Genomic DNA, 18,549 nt, shown 5'->3' with positions numbered 1-18,549 from the left:
ATAAAAGTAGAAAGGGTTAAGAAGAGGGAAAAAAGAACAAATTAAACAGAGAAAGCAAAAGCAACAGTTAAAGAAATAAGAACATAAAATCTGCTATAAATTGAAGACATGCATTGTAACTTAATTTGACATCATTTATGTGTTAATTTCATTTATCAACTAGGCTAGTGTGATGCTGTGATCTATAAGAAAAGTATGTATGGTCTTCATCCACAAGCTCCTAACTCAGAGTTGCCCAAACCCTTCAAAATTCCTAAGTGTTAAAAGTGTTTCTGGTTATGTTAATAATGTGACTTTTGGATCCTACCTAAGGAAGGGGGCTGGCTGCCAGAAGGTTGAACTTTTAGTCTCCCTCCCCACTTCTGGAAGCCGAATGGAACACCAATGGACAGTGATTTAATCAATCGCAGGAATTATGAAGGCTCTATAAAAACCCAAGGCAGGGTCCAAAGAGCTTCTGGGTTGGTGAACACGTGGGGATCTGGGGAGAATGGCATGCTCTGAGAGGGGAGGGAAGGGAAGTGTCACCAGATAGACCCTAAGACCTGCCCACTGGCTCCTACTCTTTGACCCCTGTCTAGCATTTTTTCCTTAAGCTCTCCTTTCTAGCTTATCTCCTAACTCAAATGGAAACTGAAACCACCCCTCAAGCAATAGTAAGTGCCCTGATAGACCTCCAGCCAGCCCAGACCACCCAAGCCATTTGAGCGTAACTCCCTCTTGTAACAGACTAGCACCTGTGCACATGGACCATGGAGTAACCTCAAGAATGACCAACAACTATTGTTACCTAATTATAAAACTAAAATCTCCACCCAAGGAGAAGCCAAGCCTCATTTACATAACATACAATGTATGTACAGACATGTTTCCTTAAGGCATATATGTGACCTTATACCCGTCTCTACATATGACAAGGCTTCTCTATCTAAATATTCATCCTAACCCTAAATAAAAGGAACGCATTTTGGAGAGTCACGGCTTTGGAAGTTATTCCCTGTGATCACCTTATTTGTTGCAAATAAAGTTTCCTTTGCGCAACAACTTATGTGGTGTAGTTTCTATCTGTGACTCACCAAGGAATAAACTCATGTTGATTCGGTTGCAGAAGCTTCTCACCCCTTCCTTCACATCTTGCCCTACAGATCACTTTCACCTAGCTGTTTCTGAGTTATAATACACCAGTGATCTAGTAAGTAAAATGTTTCTGAGTTCTGTGAGCTGCTCTAACAAATTAACTGAATACAAGGAGGGGGTCATGGGAACTTGTGATTTATAGTTCAGAACAGGTAACAACCTGGACCTACTACTGGCATGTGAATGGAAGTGTGAGGGAATAGTCTTGTAGGACTGAGCCCTTAACCTACCGAATTTGATGCTATTTCCTTATAGACAGTAACAGAATTGAGTTGAATCCTTGGAATATCCTGCTGGTATCTGAGAATTGCTTGGTTGCTGTGTGGGAAACCCTCTTCTCCCCACCCCCACTATAGTGCCTAGTTGTTTGGTCAAACAGCCTAAATGTCACTGTGAAGGTCCTTTTGAGATATGATTAACATGTAAATCAGTAGATTCTGAGTAAACTACCCTCCATAATGTGGGTGGGCCTCATCCAATCAGTTGAAGGCCTCAGAGCAAAGACTGATTTCATGGAGTTTGGGTTCAAGATTACAACACCATCTCTTATCTGAATTTCTAGTCTGCTGGTTTGCCCTGTGGATTTTGAACTTGATAGCCACAATCACTTAAGCTTAAAGAATTTAAGCTAATTCCTTAAAATAAATCTCTCTCTATATATATTCTATTGGTTCTGCTTCACTTGAGGAGCCATAATACAGACTCTGGTACGGAAAGGGGTTCTAGAGGAAGAGAATGTTTTTTTAATATAGTGATTCAACAATTCTATACATTATTCAGTGCTCACCACAGTAAGTATACTCTTAATCTTTTCACCTATTTTACTCATCCCTGCACCACCTCCCTTCTGTTAACCATCAGGTTTTTCTTTCTTATGTATTTTTTAAAGATTCATTTTATTATTTAATTATTTTTTTATTTTTGAGAGAGAGATACAGTGTGCAAATGGGGAAGGGGCAGAGAGAAGGAGGGAGGCACAGAATCTGAAGCAGGCTCCAGGCTGTCAGCATGGAGCCCGAACTTGAATGCAGGGCTCGAACTCATGAACCAGGAGATCATGACCTGAGCCAAAGCCGGCCACTTAACCGACTGAGCCACCCAGGTGCCCCTAGGGTTTTCTGCACATAGTATTACGTCACTGGCAAACAGTCAAAGTTTAGATGCCTTACCAGTTTAGATGCCTTACCAGTTTAGATGCCTTTTCTTTTCCATGTCTGAGTGCTGTGGCTAGGATTTCCAGGACTATGTTGAATAAAAGTGGTGAGAGTAGGCACCCTTATCTTTTTCCTGATCTTAGGGGGGAAAAGTGCTTGGTTTTTCACAATTGAGTATGATGTTAGCTGTGCGTTTTTCATGTATGGTCTTTATTCTTTTTTTTTTTTTTAAATTTCTTTTCAACGTTTATTTATTTTTGGGACAGAGAGAGACAGAGCATGAACGGGGGAGGGGCAGAGAGAGAGGGAGACACAGAATTGGAAACAGGCTCCAGGCTCTGAGCCATCAGCCCAGAGCCCGATGCGGGGCTCGAACTCCCGGACCACGAGATCGTGACCTGGCTGAAGTCGGACGCTTAACCGACTGCGCCACCCAGGCGCCCCAATATGGTCTTTATTCTGTTGAAGTGTGTTCCCTCTAAACTTACTTTGTTGTGGGTTTTCCTCATGAATAGATGCTGTACTTAGTCACATGCTTTTCCTGCATCTATTGAAATGATCATATGGTTTTTATCCTTTCTCTTATTGATATGACCTATTAGGCTGATTGATTTGTGAATCCTGAACCACCCTTCTGTCCCAGGAAAAAAATTCCACTTGATCACGAATTATTTTTCAAATGTATTGCTGGATTTAGTTTGCTAACATTTTGTTGAGGATTTCTGCATCCATGTTCACCAGATAAACCAGCCTGTAGTTCTTTTTTTGTGATGTCTTTATCTGGTGTTGGTATCAAGGTAATGCTGGCTTCACAGAATGAATTTGGAAGCTTTCCCTCCTTTTTTAGTTTTTGGAATAGTTTAAGAATAGGTATTAACTCTTCTTTAAATGTTTGGTAGAATTCACTTGTGAGGCCATTTGGTCCTAAGACTTCTGTTTGTTGGGAGTTTTGTTTTTTTTTTTTTTAATTTTTTTTTTTCAACATTTATTTATTTTTTGGGACAGAGAGAGACAGAGCATGAACGGGGGAGGGGCAGAGAGAGAGGGAGACACAGAATCGGAAACAGGCTCCAGGCTCTGAGCCATCAGCCCAGAGCCCGACGCGGGGCTCGAACTCCCGGACCGCGAGATCGTGACCTGGCTGAAGTCGGACGCTTAACCGACTGCGCCACCCAGGCGCCCCTGTTGGGAGTTTTTTGATTACTGATTCAATTTCATTACTCATCATCAGTCCGTAAACATTTTCTATTTCTTCTGATTCAGTTTTAGGAGGTTATATGTTTCTAGGAATTTATCTATTTCTTATAGGTTGTCCAATTTTTCGACATATAACTTATAATATTCTCTTATAATCCTTTGTATTTTGTGGTGTTGGTTTTTATTTCTCCTCTTTCATTTCTGATTTTGCTTGAGTTCTCTCTCTTTAATGAGTCTGGCTAAAGGTTTATCAATTTTGTTGATTTCTCAAAGAAATAGCTCCTGGTTTTATTGATTTTTTTTTAAAGTTTCTATTTTGCTTATTTCTGCTCTAATCTTTATTATTTCCTTCCTACTACTGGGTTTGGGTTTTGTTTGTTCTTATTTTTCTATCTCCTTTAGGTGTAACATTAGGTTGTTTGAGATTTTTCTTGCTTCTTGAGGAAGGCCTATATTGCTATAAACTTCCTAGAAGAACAGAATCTTAAGGATGAGCTTTCTGAATTAGTTCTGTGGTTTCTGGAATCGTTTCTTTAATTGATTTAAAGGCCCTAATGACTCTATTTTTGGTAGTAAAGAGAACACTGAAAGTCTATGGCAAAAAATCACCAATGGATACTCCTGATCAAATATTTCTTTAATAACAGACAAGGTTCTGGCCATTATGTAGTCAATACCTTAGAATATTTCAAGTTAAATGAGCAGAAAATTGGCTAGTTGTTTCTAATGACACTAGACAAAGTTGGGAAAGATAGGAATGTGCTTAGGGATTTAAATTCCTAGCTCAAGTACCATATAAATGACCTGAAAGTTTCTATGCCTGCGCTGAAAGAAATCCCGATCTCCTACAGCTACAGAGCTGAGATTGCTGGAAACCAAACCCAGAGTCTCACCAAGGCCAAATGGGTATAGATACTTCTGAGTACCACTGCTAGCAGCAGAGACCAACACTGAGTCCCTGATATGGCACCATTCCCTAGTGTTATCATCCAGCTACTTAATGGCAGGTTCATTATAATGGACCACCCACACCATGGAAGTGGCAATGTTTTGTTCTTTGTGGAATCGACATCTGGTTAAGGATTTGCCTTCCCTGCATATAGTGCTTCTGTGAAAAATACCATTTGTGGACTTACATAATGTCTTATCCCAGTCATGGTTTTCCACACAGCATTTCTTCTGAACAAGGAACTCACTTCTCAGCAAATGAAATGCAGCAATGGACCTATGGCTCATGGAATTCACTGCCCTTACCATGTGCCCCACAATCCTAAAGCAGCTGACTTAACAGAAGAGTGGAATGAAAGTAACAAACACCGGTGAGGTTGTGGAGCAAAAGAAATCCTCATCTATCACTAGAGAACATAAATGTCATAGCCACTATGGAAAACTCTTTGCCAGGCTCTTAAACATACATTTATCAGTTACAATCTAAAAATTCTACTCCTAGATATTGACCTAAAAGAAATAAAAACATTCATCCATTCAAAAACTTGCCCATCAATATTCAGAGTATCATTACTCATGGTAGCAAAAAAGTGGACCAACTGATAAATGGATAAATCAAATAGAATATTTCCATACAAAGAAGTACTACACAAAGGAATGAAAATATCGATACATGCTATAATACGGATTAACCTCAAAATTATGCAAAGTGAAAGAAGCCAAACGCAAAACACATATTCTGTACACAAGTCTGTTTATAAAGTGCCCAGAAAAGGAAAACCTATGTAGACAGAATTATACACTTGAAATAGGTGTATTTTATGATATATAAGTTGTGTCTCAGTAAAATCTTATTAATAATATGCATCACAGCACTAGACATAAAGGCCAATAACTAAAAGCTACCCAAATGCTAATCAACAGTAAAATGAATAAACCATGATACAATCTCACAGGGGAACACTGTATGACAATGAAAATGAACAATCTATAACACACACAACCTAGAGAAACCTTACATAATGGAAAGCAAAGAAACCCTACACAAGAGTACATGCTGTATTACTCCACTTATACAGAATCCAAAAAATGGCAAAACAAATTTGCGCTGTTCAAAGTCAGAATGGTGGTTACACTTGGGGGTAGGGATCAGGTTCTATTACTTGACCTGGGTAATGACTACATGACTGGGCTTGCCTTGTGAATATTCACAAAGCCATACATTTATGGTAAGTGAGCTTGTGCATATGTATGGCATATCTTAACTTTCAAAAAGATCACCTGTAATCCTAGGAAAAAAGAACAGAAATATCAAGTGTCCTTCAATCAGGTAAGGGTTAAATAAATTACAGAATATAGTAGTAGCCATGGCTGGATGCCCACCAAGCATCTATTTGCCTCCTCTTTCCTGAAAGACTCGATCCCACTCTTAGACACATGGTGGGATTCCTGATCAGTGTAAGCTAAAGGCTTTCAAAGTATAGTCTGTGAATTCCTAAAGGTTACCAAGACCTTCTCAAGAGGTTTACAAGGTTGAAACTCTCCAAAACAACCTGTATTGGAATTTGGATTACATTTCATTTGTAGATCAGTATGGAGAGAAATGACATCTTAACAATATTGAGCCTTCAAACCCATGAACAAGGTACATCATTCATTCCATTTATTTAAGTCATTAATTTCATTCAAATGTTTTGCACTTTCCAATGTTTAAGTCTTTCATGTCTTGTAAGATTTATCCCTAACACCTATTTTTTGATGCTCCTGTAAATGGTATAATTTAATAATTTCAACATTTTTGTTACTAACATACAGGAATACAACGGATTTTTGTATGTTGATCTTGTATTATGTGAGGCAGCATCAAGATGCCTTGCAGATTTTGCCTTCAATCTTTTTGCAAACTGCTCTGAGGCCACCACGACCCGAAAATGTCTAGACTGAAAGACCAAAGAGAAGAGGGAACAGCCCAACTGAGAAACAACAAGTTTCTGTATTTTAAACTATTGAACTTTTGGAAGGTTACATGGCAATAGATAAGTGATACAAGAGTTTAGGGAGAGTCACAGTAAAGAAAATAGGGTTTAGAAATTCTCAAAAGAGGCAAAATTACAAAGAAGCTAGGATACAAGTTGGGAGATTAACTGGGATCAAAACAGCAATGAGGTAGGCAGGCAGAAGAAAGAACCACAGTTACCTCTAAGAATTACTTGCACTGAAGCTAAAGGGGGCTTTGCCTTGATGTAGTTAGATCAATCTGGCTAGTTTTAATTCAGAGGAGCTTGATCCTTCTTGGACTTAAAAGGTCAGGGGGCATGAAATCATAGCTAACTCCTTTTTGTCAGAGGTTCTTGTCCACTCATGCTTCAGTTTGCTTCCACCAGGGCATTCTGCTGCATCTCTCAAGTGGTTGTGGCAGGAATTGGATCTCAACACAAAATAACTACTCTACATTACAAAATTAACTTATAAGTGTTGTCAGAGATGGTTTCTATGTAAGTTGAATCATAATGGGCAAACTGTTACAAAGTTATTTCTTTGTATGTAAGGGAAAGACTCGTTTATCTGATAAAACATCCCACAACTGAAATGAGTTGATAAGCCCATGGGCTTTCTGAGCCCATGTCACAATCCCCACACGAGGTATGTCTGCACTTCTAGAAAACTAGAACAGAGAGCAAGAACCACAGGAGGTCTAGGTATTTGAACAAGAAAAATAGTTTAAAGGATATGGGGCATTCCCAATGAGGAACTGGATGTCTGAGTAGATCATTCTCCTACTGAGAGAAATAATATAGCTCCTGTTACCTTAAGATAAAGAGCCAGGAACAAAATAGGACAGATAAAATGCTATGTACTGTCAGCCATTTGAGACATGAACATTATCGTAACAGTCAGAAACTTGAGTTTCTGAAACCTGATCAGACTACTCTGTATATTTCTATAATTAGCTCTTTGTTTCTCATAAATAATTAGTAAAGTCCATTTTGAAATATTCCAGCGTCAGCAGTATTAAGAGAAATCAAGGAAAGCAAGGCTCTTTTTTAAACTTATATTTAAGCCAACTTTAGAAGAGTATTATTGAATTTGTGAAGAATGCTTCCGTTAAAAGCGATCATATATTTGAGAGTTAAGACTGAAACTAAGTATATGCTCCCCCCCCCCTTTTATTTTGCCTAGTGATTCTCCTTTCAGAGCTCTTTCCTATTCAAAACCAGTAAGATTTTAACCAGGGACACCAGGTTATCAGCCAGGAGACTCAAAATATTTCAAAGAATTGTGAAGACAATGTCCTAAGTAACTTCTCACATCATCCTTTGTACAAAAACTCAAATGGAAAAATTAAAGTTAGATTTTTTCTCAATGGGAGTAGGTAAAACAGGTGGGAAGCCTGTTCTATATAGTTAAGAATAACACAAACATTGTTTAAGGGTACTGGAAATGACAGGATAAGAAATAATCCAAGGTATTCCAACATAGGAAAAATGAAATAGTCTGATGAAATTAAAACTATAAAAATTGCTAAAAATAAATTCCAATTTTTAAAAGAAAGGAATACAGAGCTATAACATATAAATTAGACCAATGAACACAAAAATGGAGGATGTGATCCAGGAAAGAAATAACAAAACAAGCTAATATTTTAGTAATAATTCCAGATATTATGTTGATTATAAATTAGATAAGGCAAATAATCAAAGCTCTTACCAATTTAAGTAAATTCCCAGATCTGTAATGAACTTATTTGATGACTCTGTCTAGGTAATGTTTTCTAAACGTTACTACCCTGTAACAAGAAGAGTAACTGAAAACAGTAAAAGAATTCTGAATAAAAGGTGAGACCCAGAGTTTAATATAATACAAGCACTCAGTGCTCCAAAGTGTTTTCCACAAATTCTAATTTTATGAGCTATCCCTTAAAAAAAGCGGGGGGGGGGGATTATAGTCAATTAAGTTAGGGAGTTACTGCACATTTTGGTATTTTTATTGCTCACTACTCAACAAACAAAATCTGGGAGGCCCTGCAATAAAAAAAAAAAAAACTAACACACTGATGACTCAAACACCTAGCACATTTGACTCTGTAAATACTTATTATTCCACGAAACACTTGAAACTCACTTTAGTAAACATTAAGATATTATAGTCTCCTTTTTTTTTAAATAAGGTTTCATCTTGGGCAGTTTTAGTTGGAGGTTTGAAAGTAAAGAAATTAGAATTAGTGGGTAAAGTAACACTGGAATTATTAATAAACTACATTGCATTGTGGCAAACTATCACTATACTTATTACCATAAGAATAACATTAGTTGAAAACAGAGAACAGAATGAAAACAGAGAGCAAAGTTAAAAAGGAACCTGCTAGGCTCCATCCCTCAAAATTTCTGCTAACACTCTTGGAAGCTGGCAATGGTAAACTAACTTTCATGTTTCAAGTTTTTCCCTTTTTGCTTCTTCTGTGTGGAACGCTCTTCAGCTATCTACACACACACTCAGGTCTCAGTTACATAGTCACCTCAAAAGGGGTCTTCCCATGACATCGTAACTTCATCAAACTCTGAACCACATTATTTTAATCAAATGTTTCATTGCACTGATTTGATTACCAGCACAACCTAGTACCTAGAATGCTGCTGGACACATAATGCGATGCTCAACAACTACTTGTTCAATGAATTAATAAACACTATCTTTGCAAATCTCCATTTGTTTTTATATATTTTCATTTTCCATTTGTTTTACATATACCTATCTGGGTTAAATAAATACAAGAACAGGAACCAATACAAATATGTTTCTTTACTATTTCAAGTGTAAAACAATCAACATGGCACTTTGCAACTTCATAATTTTAAAACAACAAGTTGTTTTTTGTGTGTATGCAACATTATTTGTTCAAACATGTCCAAGGTTCTTATCTTTGACTGAAGGAAAGGATATAGTTTCACGCTGTTTGGAGTAAATAAGAGTTAAAAACAATCCTGAAAACATCTTGTCAATATTAAGGAAACAGAATTAGTAGTACCTCTAGAAAATATCAAAAACCTGCTCAAAATTTTGAATAACTTTGGAATGAGTTGAGTTACTTCAGTTAAAATGCAGCCAAATGAACATGAAAACTATTCCAGAGTAACAGAACAACTTTCTGAGAAGTTAAATGACAAGAAAAAGGGTAAGAATCGAGGTGAATTTAAAAGCATAGGGAAAAGTGACCACCATAGCCTCCACTTCTGTATTCCCTGGTCTAGTTGTTTAAATGTACGTAAGATACAGTTTTCTTATGTTCCTATATGCTGTTCAGAGTTGAACAGCCACAATGAAGAGATGAAAATGAGGGCTGGAGAGTGTCTATTTCTTCAAAATTTTACAGTTACCTTTTACTGAATGTTCACTGGATTTTCAGGTATTGGTATTATTTGCAATAAAAGGCAGAACTTGAATTCAAGTGCTGAGCTCTAACTAGAGATTCGGAGCATTTATTTATTTTTTTTTTAATTTTTTTTTTTTCAACGTTTATTTATTTTTGGGACAGAGAGAGACAGAGCATGAACGGGGGAGGGGCAGAGAGAGAGGGAGACACAGAATCGGAAACAGGCTCCAGGCTCCGAGCCATCAGCCCAGAGCCTGACGCGGGGCTCGAACTCCCGGACCGCGAGATCGTGACCTGGCTGAAGTCGGACGCTCAACCGACTGCGCCACCCAGGCGCCCCAAGATTCGGAGCATTTAACTAATGAATTGAGTGAACTGATGGAGACTGAGCTACTCAGAATGCAGTTTAATCTCTCCACAGCTGCACGGCTATGTAACAAGCCAATTTCTGGTTTAAGACATCTATGCAAAGAGCAATTAATTTATCTCCAACAGAGATTCAAAATTACCACCACATCCTCCAAGTTCTCCTCAAGGCAACCCCAAATAATTTCTTTATACATACTATTTAGACACATCAAACAACTTTAGCTCTAATAAAGGCAAGCTGAGGATTTTGTCTTTTGTTTTAATAAAAACTGCTCTGATACTTGATTGCCACCTGTCTACGTTTTCTTCACAATATAACATTTCAAAATGATCTCTGAATAAGGAACGTTAGACCTTCCATTCTTGGCAGACTCTATTTTCCAAGTAAGAGCAGCAAACTGGTCATGCAAAGTTTTCTACACAAAAAAATTTGCCTAGGATAAATATTTCTGCCTGATATGAAATACTAGCCTCAGGTTCTAAAATTCAGAGGAAAAAAAAACCTGGTAACTGGTATCTAATTATTTACAAAGCAGCCACCAATTTAAGTCACTGGTTCCTAATCACACTGTCATTCTTCTACATGGCATTAAAATCCAGGTTTTAAACTTGCCTTATACATGTTACATTTTCTCAAAGCATTCTTTATGAAGAGAAAAATCTTAATACATACGAACATATGTACGTATATAAACACATACATACATACATAAACACATGTACATACATAATTGGCCAAGCCTCAGTTAGTAGATTTGTCAGACACAATAAATGAAATGCACTTAAAAGCATACTTGTTCCAGTCTTAAAACGGATGCTGCATATTTGATTTAGCATCAAGAAATGCAGGCAGTAACTAGAAAAAATATATACATATAATGACTGAGCAACTGGCCCAGCATGTTAGGGGCCATTTTAATAATCCAATCTGCAAAGCCAGAATAAAGTCTTTTAAAAAAAAAGTTGTTTTTTGTTTTTAAAAAGGTGGACATTAGCTTTCTTTCATAATCCAGATAAGCAGAAGACTACATTTAATACCTATATTTGGTTTGGTAAAACTCTTTTAAAAAGAAACAGTCTAATAATCCCATTTAATGATTCATCAGGCTGAATGAAATCTTAGAACACTTTTCTTCTCACATTCTTCAAACTGCATTTATAATTTGAGTCTCTACAGGCACCAAGATTTTGTCTATACTCTGTATATTGTGTATAATTTCTGTTACTTTACTAAAAAACCATATAGCTAAAAACAAATTGCAATAAACTGAAATGAGATAATCTGATTTCACACTGATTAGGTTTCCAAATAATGCCAAAATGTTCCACTTGCCCAAACCTAGTATCTAAATAGGTTCTAATCACACCAATAATTTTTTACTAAATAAAAGTCACTTTTAAATGAGAACAATCTGAATCATTAGGCTGCAGTTTATTCTATTTTCTATCAGATTATAAAACAACCAGTGTAATGTACATGACAGATAAGAATGATCAAGTCTTACCTTTGTCAGTTGTTACTTTGTCCACGCATCTGAAAGAAATGAGAATCAACTATTAAAAGAACAATCTTGCACACTTTCTTAAAACACAGATATTTATCTCTTTCAGGTTCATCTCCAGAGTGATGCAGAAAGCACCTAGAGTAGTGTGGTCAATAGAACTTTCTGCAATGATGAAAATACTATATATCTGCACCTTCCAATATGATAGTCACATGTGGCTACTGAGTGCTTGGAATAGCTTATGTAATTGAGGAAGTGAATTTTTAATTTTGATTAATGTAAATTTAAATAGCTATCATATCTGACAGCACACAGCTACAGTATTCTTCAAGACAGTTTCTAACCATAAAAAGATTAATACAAAGGAAATATTGCTGATTTTATTATATTAAGTGGTTATGTAAGAAAATGTCCTTATTTTACTAAATGCAGTAACTAGGGGTGAAATCAAACATTTGAGATTTTCTCTAAGGTATGTCTGTCAAAAAAAGCGGGGAGAGAAGGGAGATAGAGGTAATGAGCAAAATCTTGACAACTATGGAGATTTCACTGTACTGTTTTCTCTATTTTGTGTATACTTGACAATTTTCATAAGAAAAATTTAATGAACCTAACAGAAAACCCCAAATTATTCATTTGTTATGCCCAAGTCAAAATCTATTTCTACAAAGGCAAAAGACTGGACCTTAGAAATAAATATAATTTGTACTTTACAAATTAGATAGCAACAGCAAAGAGTTTTATGTGTTATAAATGGATTTTTTAAAATGTTACTATCTTGTCTTAAATTTGTTAACATTTCTACCATTCATAACTGTTGAGTGTGGTAAAATGAACCCCTGCCCCTGGAGTCATTACCCAAATTCAAAAGTCCTCAGGTCTTGGATCTGTATTGTAAAGATGTCACACAGTATTTCTGAAGCAGTACAAAGTTGGTTTGTTTTTTTTTTTAATTTTTTGAAAGTAACCCTGATATAAATGAAAATCTTATGTAATAAAAGAATGTCCAAATACAGAAGCCATAGCATAATACAAAATCTGTTCTCCTTAGGGGCGCCTGGGTGGCGCAGTCGGTTAAGCGTCCGACTTCAGCCAGGTCACGATCTCGCGGTCCGGGAGTTCGAGCCCCGCGTCAGGCTCTGGGCTGATGGCTCAGAGCCTGGAGCCTGTTTCCGATTCTGTGTCTCCCTCTCTCTCTGCCCCTCCCCCGTTCATGCTCTGTCTCTCTCTGTCCCAAAAATAAATAAACGTTGAAAAAAAAAATTAAAAAAAAAAAACAACAAAATCTGTTCTCCTTAGAAAGAACAGCTATCATTTTCTCATCCCACTTTTTTTTTTTTTAAAGCTTGGTATTATACCTTTATTTTAAATTATATTATCAACACCCCAGTTAATAATTAACATAAGATAACTGCTAATCATCCTAACTCTAAAGGAGAAGTACAGATTTAATTGCTAAATTTTGAAACTATGCAATAAACTTTCCAAAATCGTTTGGAATGCTAACATGTTTCTATTACCATATTGATCACCATAAGAGGAAAGCTCAGAATTTTAAACTTCTACAACTGGAGCTTTCTCCAAAGAGTCTCAAAAGCTGTTTCAATTCAGAATATTACTGCCTTTTCATTCCCATTATCATGACACCTTACAAAAGGAAATAGCAAGAAAGTGTCACCCAAAGGTTTACTACCATTTTACTTTAAGCAAGAAAATACACCAAAAATGGAATGCCATGTACCAGAAAATAGAGCAATATTTGTTTCCTTCATTTATAACCTCCCCCGAAACCTGCAGTAGTCCCTCTAAGAATACTTCATTTTAGCCAATAGGGTTACTCAATAGCTAGAAGTTTAAAAAAGTATTTATTGAAGTTTTACACGAAGTGCATTGGCTAAACACAGGCCTTATGATCATGGTAGAACAAAAAGAAGCCTTTTTTGCAATCTAACCTACTTTTAGTTTAAGAATTAGTTTCCGTATTAGTAAAAAGCAGATGTTTTAACTTGATGAATTCAGAAAAAAAATGGTAGAAATGTACATATAGTTTTTTAAAAAAATATTTTTGAGAGAGAGAGAGAGCGAGCGAGAGCGAGAGCATGGGAGAGTGGCGGGGAGAGGCAGAGAGAGAAGGGAACAGAGGATCTGAAGTGGGATCTGCACTGACAGCAGTGAGCCCCATGCATGGCTAGAACTCACAAACCATGAGATCATGACCTGAGCAGAAGTCAGACACTTAACGAACTGAACCACCCAGGTGCCCCGAGAACTGTACATATACTTTAAAATGAGACGTGGATTGGGGTGCCTGGGTGACTCGGTCGATTAAGCATCCAACTTTGGCTCAGGTCATGATCTCGCGGTTTGTGGGTCTGAGCCCCACATCAGGCTCTGTGCTGACAGCTCAGAGTCTGGAGACTGCTTCAGATTCTGTGTCTCCCCCTCTCTCTCTCTCTGCCCCATCCGTTGCTCACACTGTGTCTATCTCTCTCAAAAATAAACATTAAAAAAATGTTATTAATAAAATAAAAATTAGACATGTATATAAACATCTGCAATTAAAATATAAGAATCTGGGGGCGCCTGGGTGGCGCAGTCGGTTAAGCGTCCGACTTCAGCCAGGTCACGATCTCGCGGTCCGTGAGTTCAAGCCCCGCGTCAGGCTCTGGGCTGATGGCTCAGAGCCTGGAGCCTGGAGCCTGTTTCCGATTCTGTGTCTCCCTCTCTCTCTCTGCCCCTCCCCCGTTCATGCTCTGTCTCTCTCTGTCCCCAAAATAAATAAAAAACGTTGAAAAAAAAAAAATAAGAATCTGAACTCTTAAGCTTATTGGCCAAAATACAGCAAATGATGAACCAAATTCTTCAATGGTACTGATATAAAAACCTTTCTTCATATTTGGTTTATCTTTTCTTATAATTAGCCTTAAAGTTTTATTTTAAAATGTTTCTAGCATTTAACTTTATGCCTTTCTTTTGAGCAAATTCACTGAAAAATCATTTCCTTCCATAAGGATTTCCTGTTCATTAACTTTTGAATGTTTCAATGTAAATGAAAACATTGTTACAAGCATAAATGTACATTAAAAACTGTAACCTAGTTATCACTTAATTATAAAGCTAACTTCACAAATCATAAGTTGTCAGTTATTGATGAAGACACTAATTTAAAGAGCTTAAGTAACTTGCCCAAGGTCACTTAGTGAGTAGTAGAAAGCTGGGAGCAGAAACTATCTAGTCCAATCTTTTTCTACTTCATTACTTTGCCTTCTAACAAAAAAAGAGGTTTCAAACAATCCAAATCCCTGTAGTTATTAACCTTTTAAACTACTGTACACTTTGCTGTCTCTTCAATCAAGAGAAACAAATGTAGGTGAAACAGCTATTACTGAGAATTTATAGGAGGAAACGTTGGAATATGTAAAAGAACCTGAAAAGAACAAGTAATTAAGACAGAGATTAAATCTCTTCCTTCTTTTTAAAAAATTGCCATATGTTGTTAGGAAAATAGAGAAGAAGGTCAGAGAATACCTGACCAGGGTTCAGTAAACTGATACTCAAAACCTCACGAGAGGTGCCTGGGTGGCTCAGTGGGTAATGTGGTTAAGCATCCAACTCTTGATTTAAGCTCAGGTCATGATCCCATGCTTTGCGAGACTGAGCCCCAAGACTGAGCCCTGTGTCAGGCTCTGCACTGACACCATTGAGCCTGCACGAGATTATCTCTCTCCCTCTCTCTCTGTCCCTCCCTCCTGACCCCTCCTCTCTCTCAAAATAAACAAACATGAAAAAAAAAAAAAAGAAAGAAAAAAACCTTTTGAAATATCTTGAACGGTTAAATAATTTTAACTGATTAGTTTTAAAGTTTGCTTTATCACTCTGAAAATCTGTAAACCATGCATACATGTTTCACAAACCTTCACTAATCACTGCATCTTCCCTTCAGACTGCAAAGTCCTTCAAGACCGGGACAATGTCTCATTTACCTTTATAAAGCCTCGCCCAACAGGGTACCGGGCCCAGTTACTGCTCAATCATGGTTTAGTTAACTGAAATGCTTTAGAACTCCTTTGATTTCTAGGGCATGCAGTAAATTATTACTAGGAAAATTTATTTTAACAATCTGATCAAAATTGCGTAACTTCAAATTAAGAGACAGTTCTGAGGCTAAGAGAAGGTAAAAGAACACTACTATCTTTTACAATACTGGATAAGAGGGAAGGACACTAAGAATTAAGGCTCTTTCTCCCCCCAGGGAATAATATGGAGGAAAAAAACTGAAGGGATTAAATTAAGTCATCTTCATCCAAGTTCAACTGTTTTAAAGTAAAAAGACTCGTAAGTACTTTTGTTGCCAAAAGTTAGGGGAAAAAAACCAAAGAAATGGAAAAAAACTATTGCACTAGGTGTCATCAGGTTGAGACATCATTTCTGTAAGTAAAACTGGTAGGAAAGTGGGAGGGAAATGAGCAAGGAAGTTTAGGTATATTTTACTCAGATGGGTAGGTGAGAATGGAAGGGCATTTACAAATGTATTATGAGGTTATTAACTTTCCCAGGTGTGGCAAAAGAAGGAAATGGAAAAAAAAAATCCCAACTTTGCAGAGCTCACATAAAACCACCACGCACCACTTATGTCTCTGGTGTGCTGCCACCACTCAAAACTAACTTTTAGCAAAGTGCATGCAGTACGTACTAGGCTTTGTGTTAAGTGCTTCACGTGCTGTACTTAATTCTAATTCATCTCATAAGGATTAACATTAGCTCCTATAAACAATGAAACTAAAAGCACACGCAGTTGAAGAAATTTGTCCAAGGAACTTAATCCAAGTAAGGGTAATGATAGCTCTTTTCAAACTGGTGAGATTAAATACACAATCTTAAAAGTTTTTGTGACTGGAATTAATCTACAGGAATTAGAATCCCAATCGCAGCCAAATGATTTGTATGTACAGATCTTTGTTCACAGAATTGCAGTTTACCCAATAAATTCTCTGGATTATGCTAACTTAAATAACATTCAAAAATTTGAAGTACATCTAACACCTCTGAATTTTATCTCTTTCTGAGGGGCTTCTAAGACAAGCATGCAAGTCACAGACTTAAGTTTTTATTTTGGAAGAGGTGTTTTCAAGTTTTAAATTTGGGATGAGCCAAATCTTGCCACACTATCTATGGGAGGGGGCGCTTAAAACTGTAATTCCCCCACTCCAATTTTCCCTTTTACCCATTTTTTTTCACTTGAAAGTCGAAAGATAAAAATGTTTTCAGCGACGAATTCAATGGCTAATATGATTAATTTCTACAATTTACAAACACACGTACTCAGTATTTCCGACATAGAAACATCTTTAAATATTTATGTTCCTGGTCCCATTATCCCTAGGTGATAACAGAATTCCTTGAAGAATTGTCTTTTAAGGATGAAGTTCCTACGTTGGAGCATAAGCACAAGCAGAGAAGCGAAAACTAAAAATAAATAAAGAAAAGAAAAGAAAAGAAAAGAAAAGAAAAGAAAAGAAAAGAAAAGAAAAGAAAAGAAAAACCACTAAAAGATACCCATCTGATTCTGCTGTGTGAAAGACTACACTTAAAATTGGCAGAGCCACGTTTCACCCTCCTAAGCACCAGATTCCTAAAACAAGTGAAACGTGATGTGAAAATTCAGCAGAGTGGAACAAACTACATAAAGCTGCTCATACAACTGGCTCTCGAGCTAATTAATGGGAAGGGGGGGTGGGGGCCACACACTTTACAAGCCAAGACCGTGCTGTTGATTTCCTAATGGGGATGTGATGTAATACCGGAGGGCCGCCTTACGAGGGGAAGGGACAGGCTGACAAAGGGAGTGCAGATGCCAGAGTGCGGGCGAAGCCTGCGGCGGCGGGGAAGAGGAGGGCCGCTAAAGGCGCAGGAAAGGTGTATCCCACAAAGGACGACCTCGGGGAGAGGGGAAGTGGCCCCGCGGACGGAGGGCACGGGGGAGGGCCAGAGACGAGCGACGGGACAGCTAGCAGGGAGGCGGTGTGTCATCTGGCGCGCGAGCCGGCAGGGGGCAGAGCAGGCAGGATGTCACGTGGAGTGGGCGCTACGGGAGCCGAGAGGGTTGCGTGCGGACAGAGGGGGGTCTTTCCCACCGCCTGAAAGACTGCGTTACTCACAGGAGTCGCGGACTCTTCTTGCCCTGAGCTGGAGACGGGGGCTTCGCGGCCTGGGACTGCTGCCCTGGGGCGTCGGGAGGCCTGGCGCTGGGGCTGCTCCTCCGCCGGCGGGGATACTCGGCCTTCCTCCGGCGAGACACAGCGGCGGCGGCGGCGGCCGCAGCGGCCCGGCCCCGGTCCCGACCTCCCCTCAGCACGCGGCTGCTAGTGGTCCCTGCAGGCGCCGCCGCCGCCGCCGCCTCAGGGGGCTGTTGTTGGGGCTCCTCCGGAGCCGCCTTGGCCGCCGCCGCCTCTCCCCCTTCTTGGTCCTGCTGCTCCGGGGGTCTCGGCTCTTCCGTCTCCCCCGGCATCGGGGCTCGTCCGTCCCCCACCCCCTCGTCCCAGGCGGCGGAGGCGGAGGCGGCGGCGGCCGCGGCGCTGCTCCCCCCGCCCCCTTCGCCTCCCGGAGCGTCCGGCTCAATCTCACTCAGCGCTCCTCTTTCCCCCCTCCCCTCCGCCCGGCTCCGAGGGCGCCCCCCCCACCCCCTGCCACTCAAGGCCCGCTACCGCTGGCGGCGCGCGCGCCCGCCACAGACGTGCAGCGGACCAATCGGTGAGGAGGGACGGCTTCTTCGCCCTGCCCCTCGCGGCCTCTCACGCAGCGACGTACCAGGTTCCCTCCCCCACCCCTTCCTTCAACCAATCAGGAAACGGCTCTAGGGGAGCGCGCG

The 18,549-nt window shown here is 39.1% G+C and overlaps 1 protein-coding gene across 2 annotated transcripts in view; it reads right to left on the bottom strand.

Annotated features, from left to right (window-relative positions):
• ZFP91 (ZFP91 zinc finger protein, atypical E3 ubiquitin ligase) overlaps window positions 1-18,360 on the bottom strand; it is a 47,667-nt gene extending 29,307 nt beyond the window's left edge. The window contains exons 1-2 of one of the 2 annotated variants that reach the window (XM_043581202.1): window positions 17,840-18,360; window positions 11,682-11,710 (exon numbers count right to left, since the gene is read on the bottom strand). In XM_043581202.1, coding sequence (XP_043437137.1) covers window positions 11,682-11,710; window positions 17,840-18,189 — 379 coding nt within the window. In that variant the 5' untranslated portion in view covers window positions 18,190-18,360. The remainder of the gene's footprint in view (window positions 1-11,681; window positions 11,711-17,839) is intronic. The other variant, XM_043581203.1, reaches the window with a different exon arrangement.
• Between the last annotated feature and the right edge of the window lie 189 nt (window positions 18,361-18,549).

Source organism: Prionailurus bengalensis, chromosome D1 (genome assembly GCF_016509475.1).
Source record: "Prionailurus bengalensis isolate Pbe53 chromosome D1, Fcat_Pben_1.1_paternal_pri, whole genome shotgun sequence".
NCBI lineage: Eukaryota > Metazoa > Chordata > Mammalia > Carnivora > Felidae > Prionailurus > Prionailurus bengalensis.
This window is presented reverse-complemented; position numbering and strand designations above follow the sequence as displayed.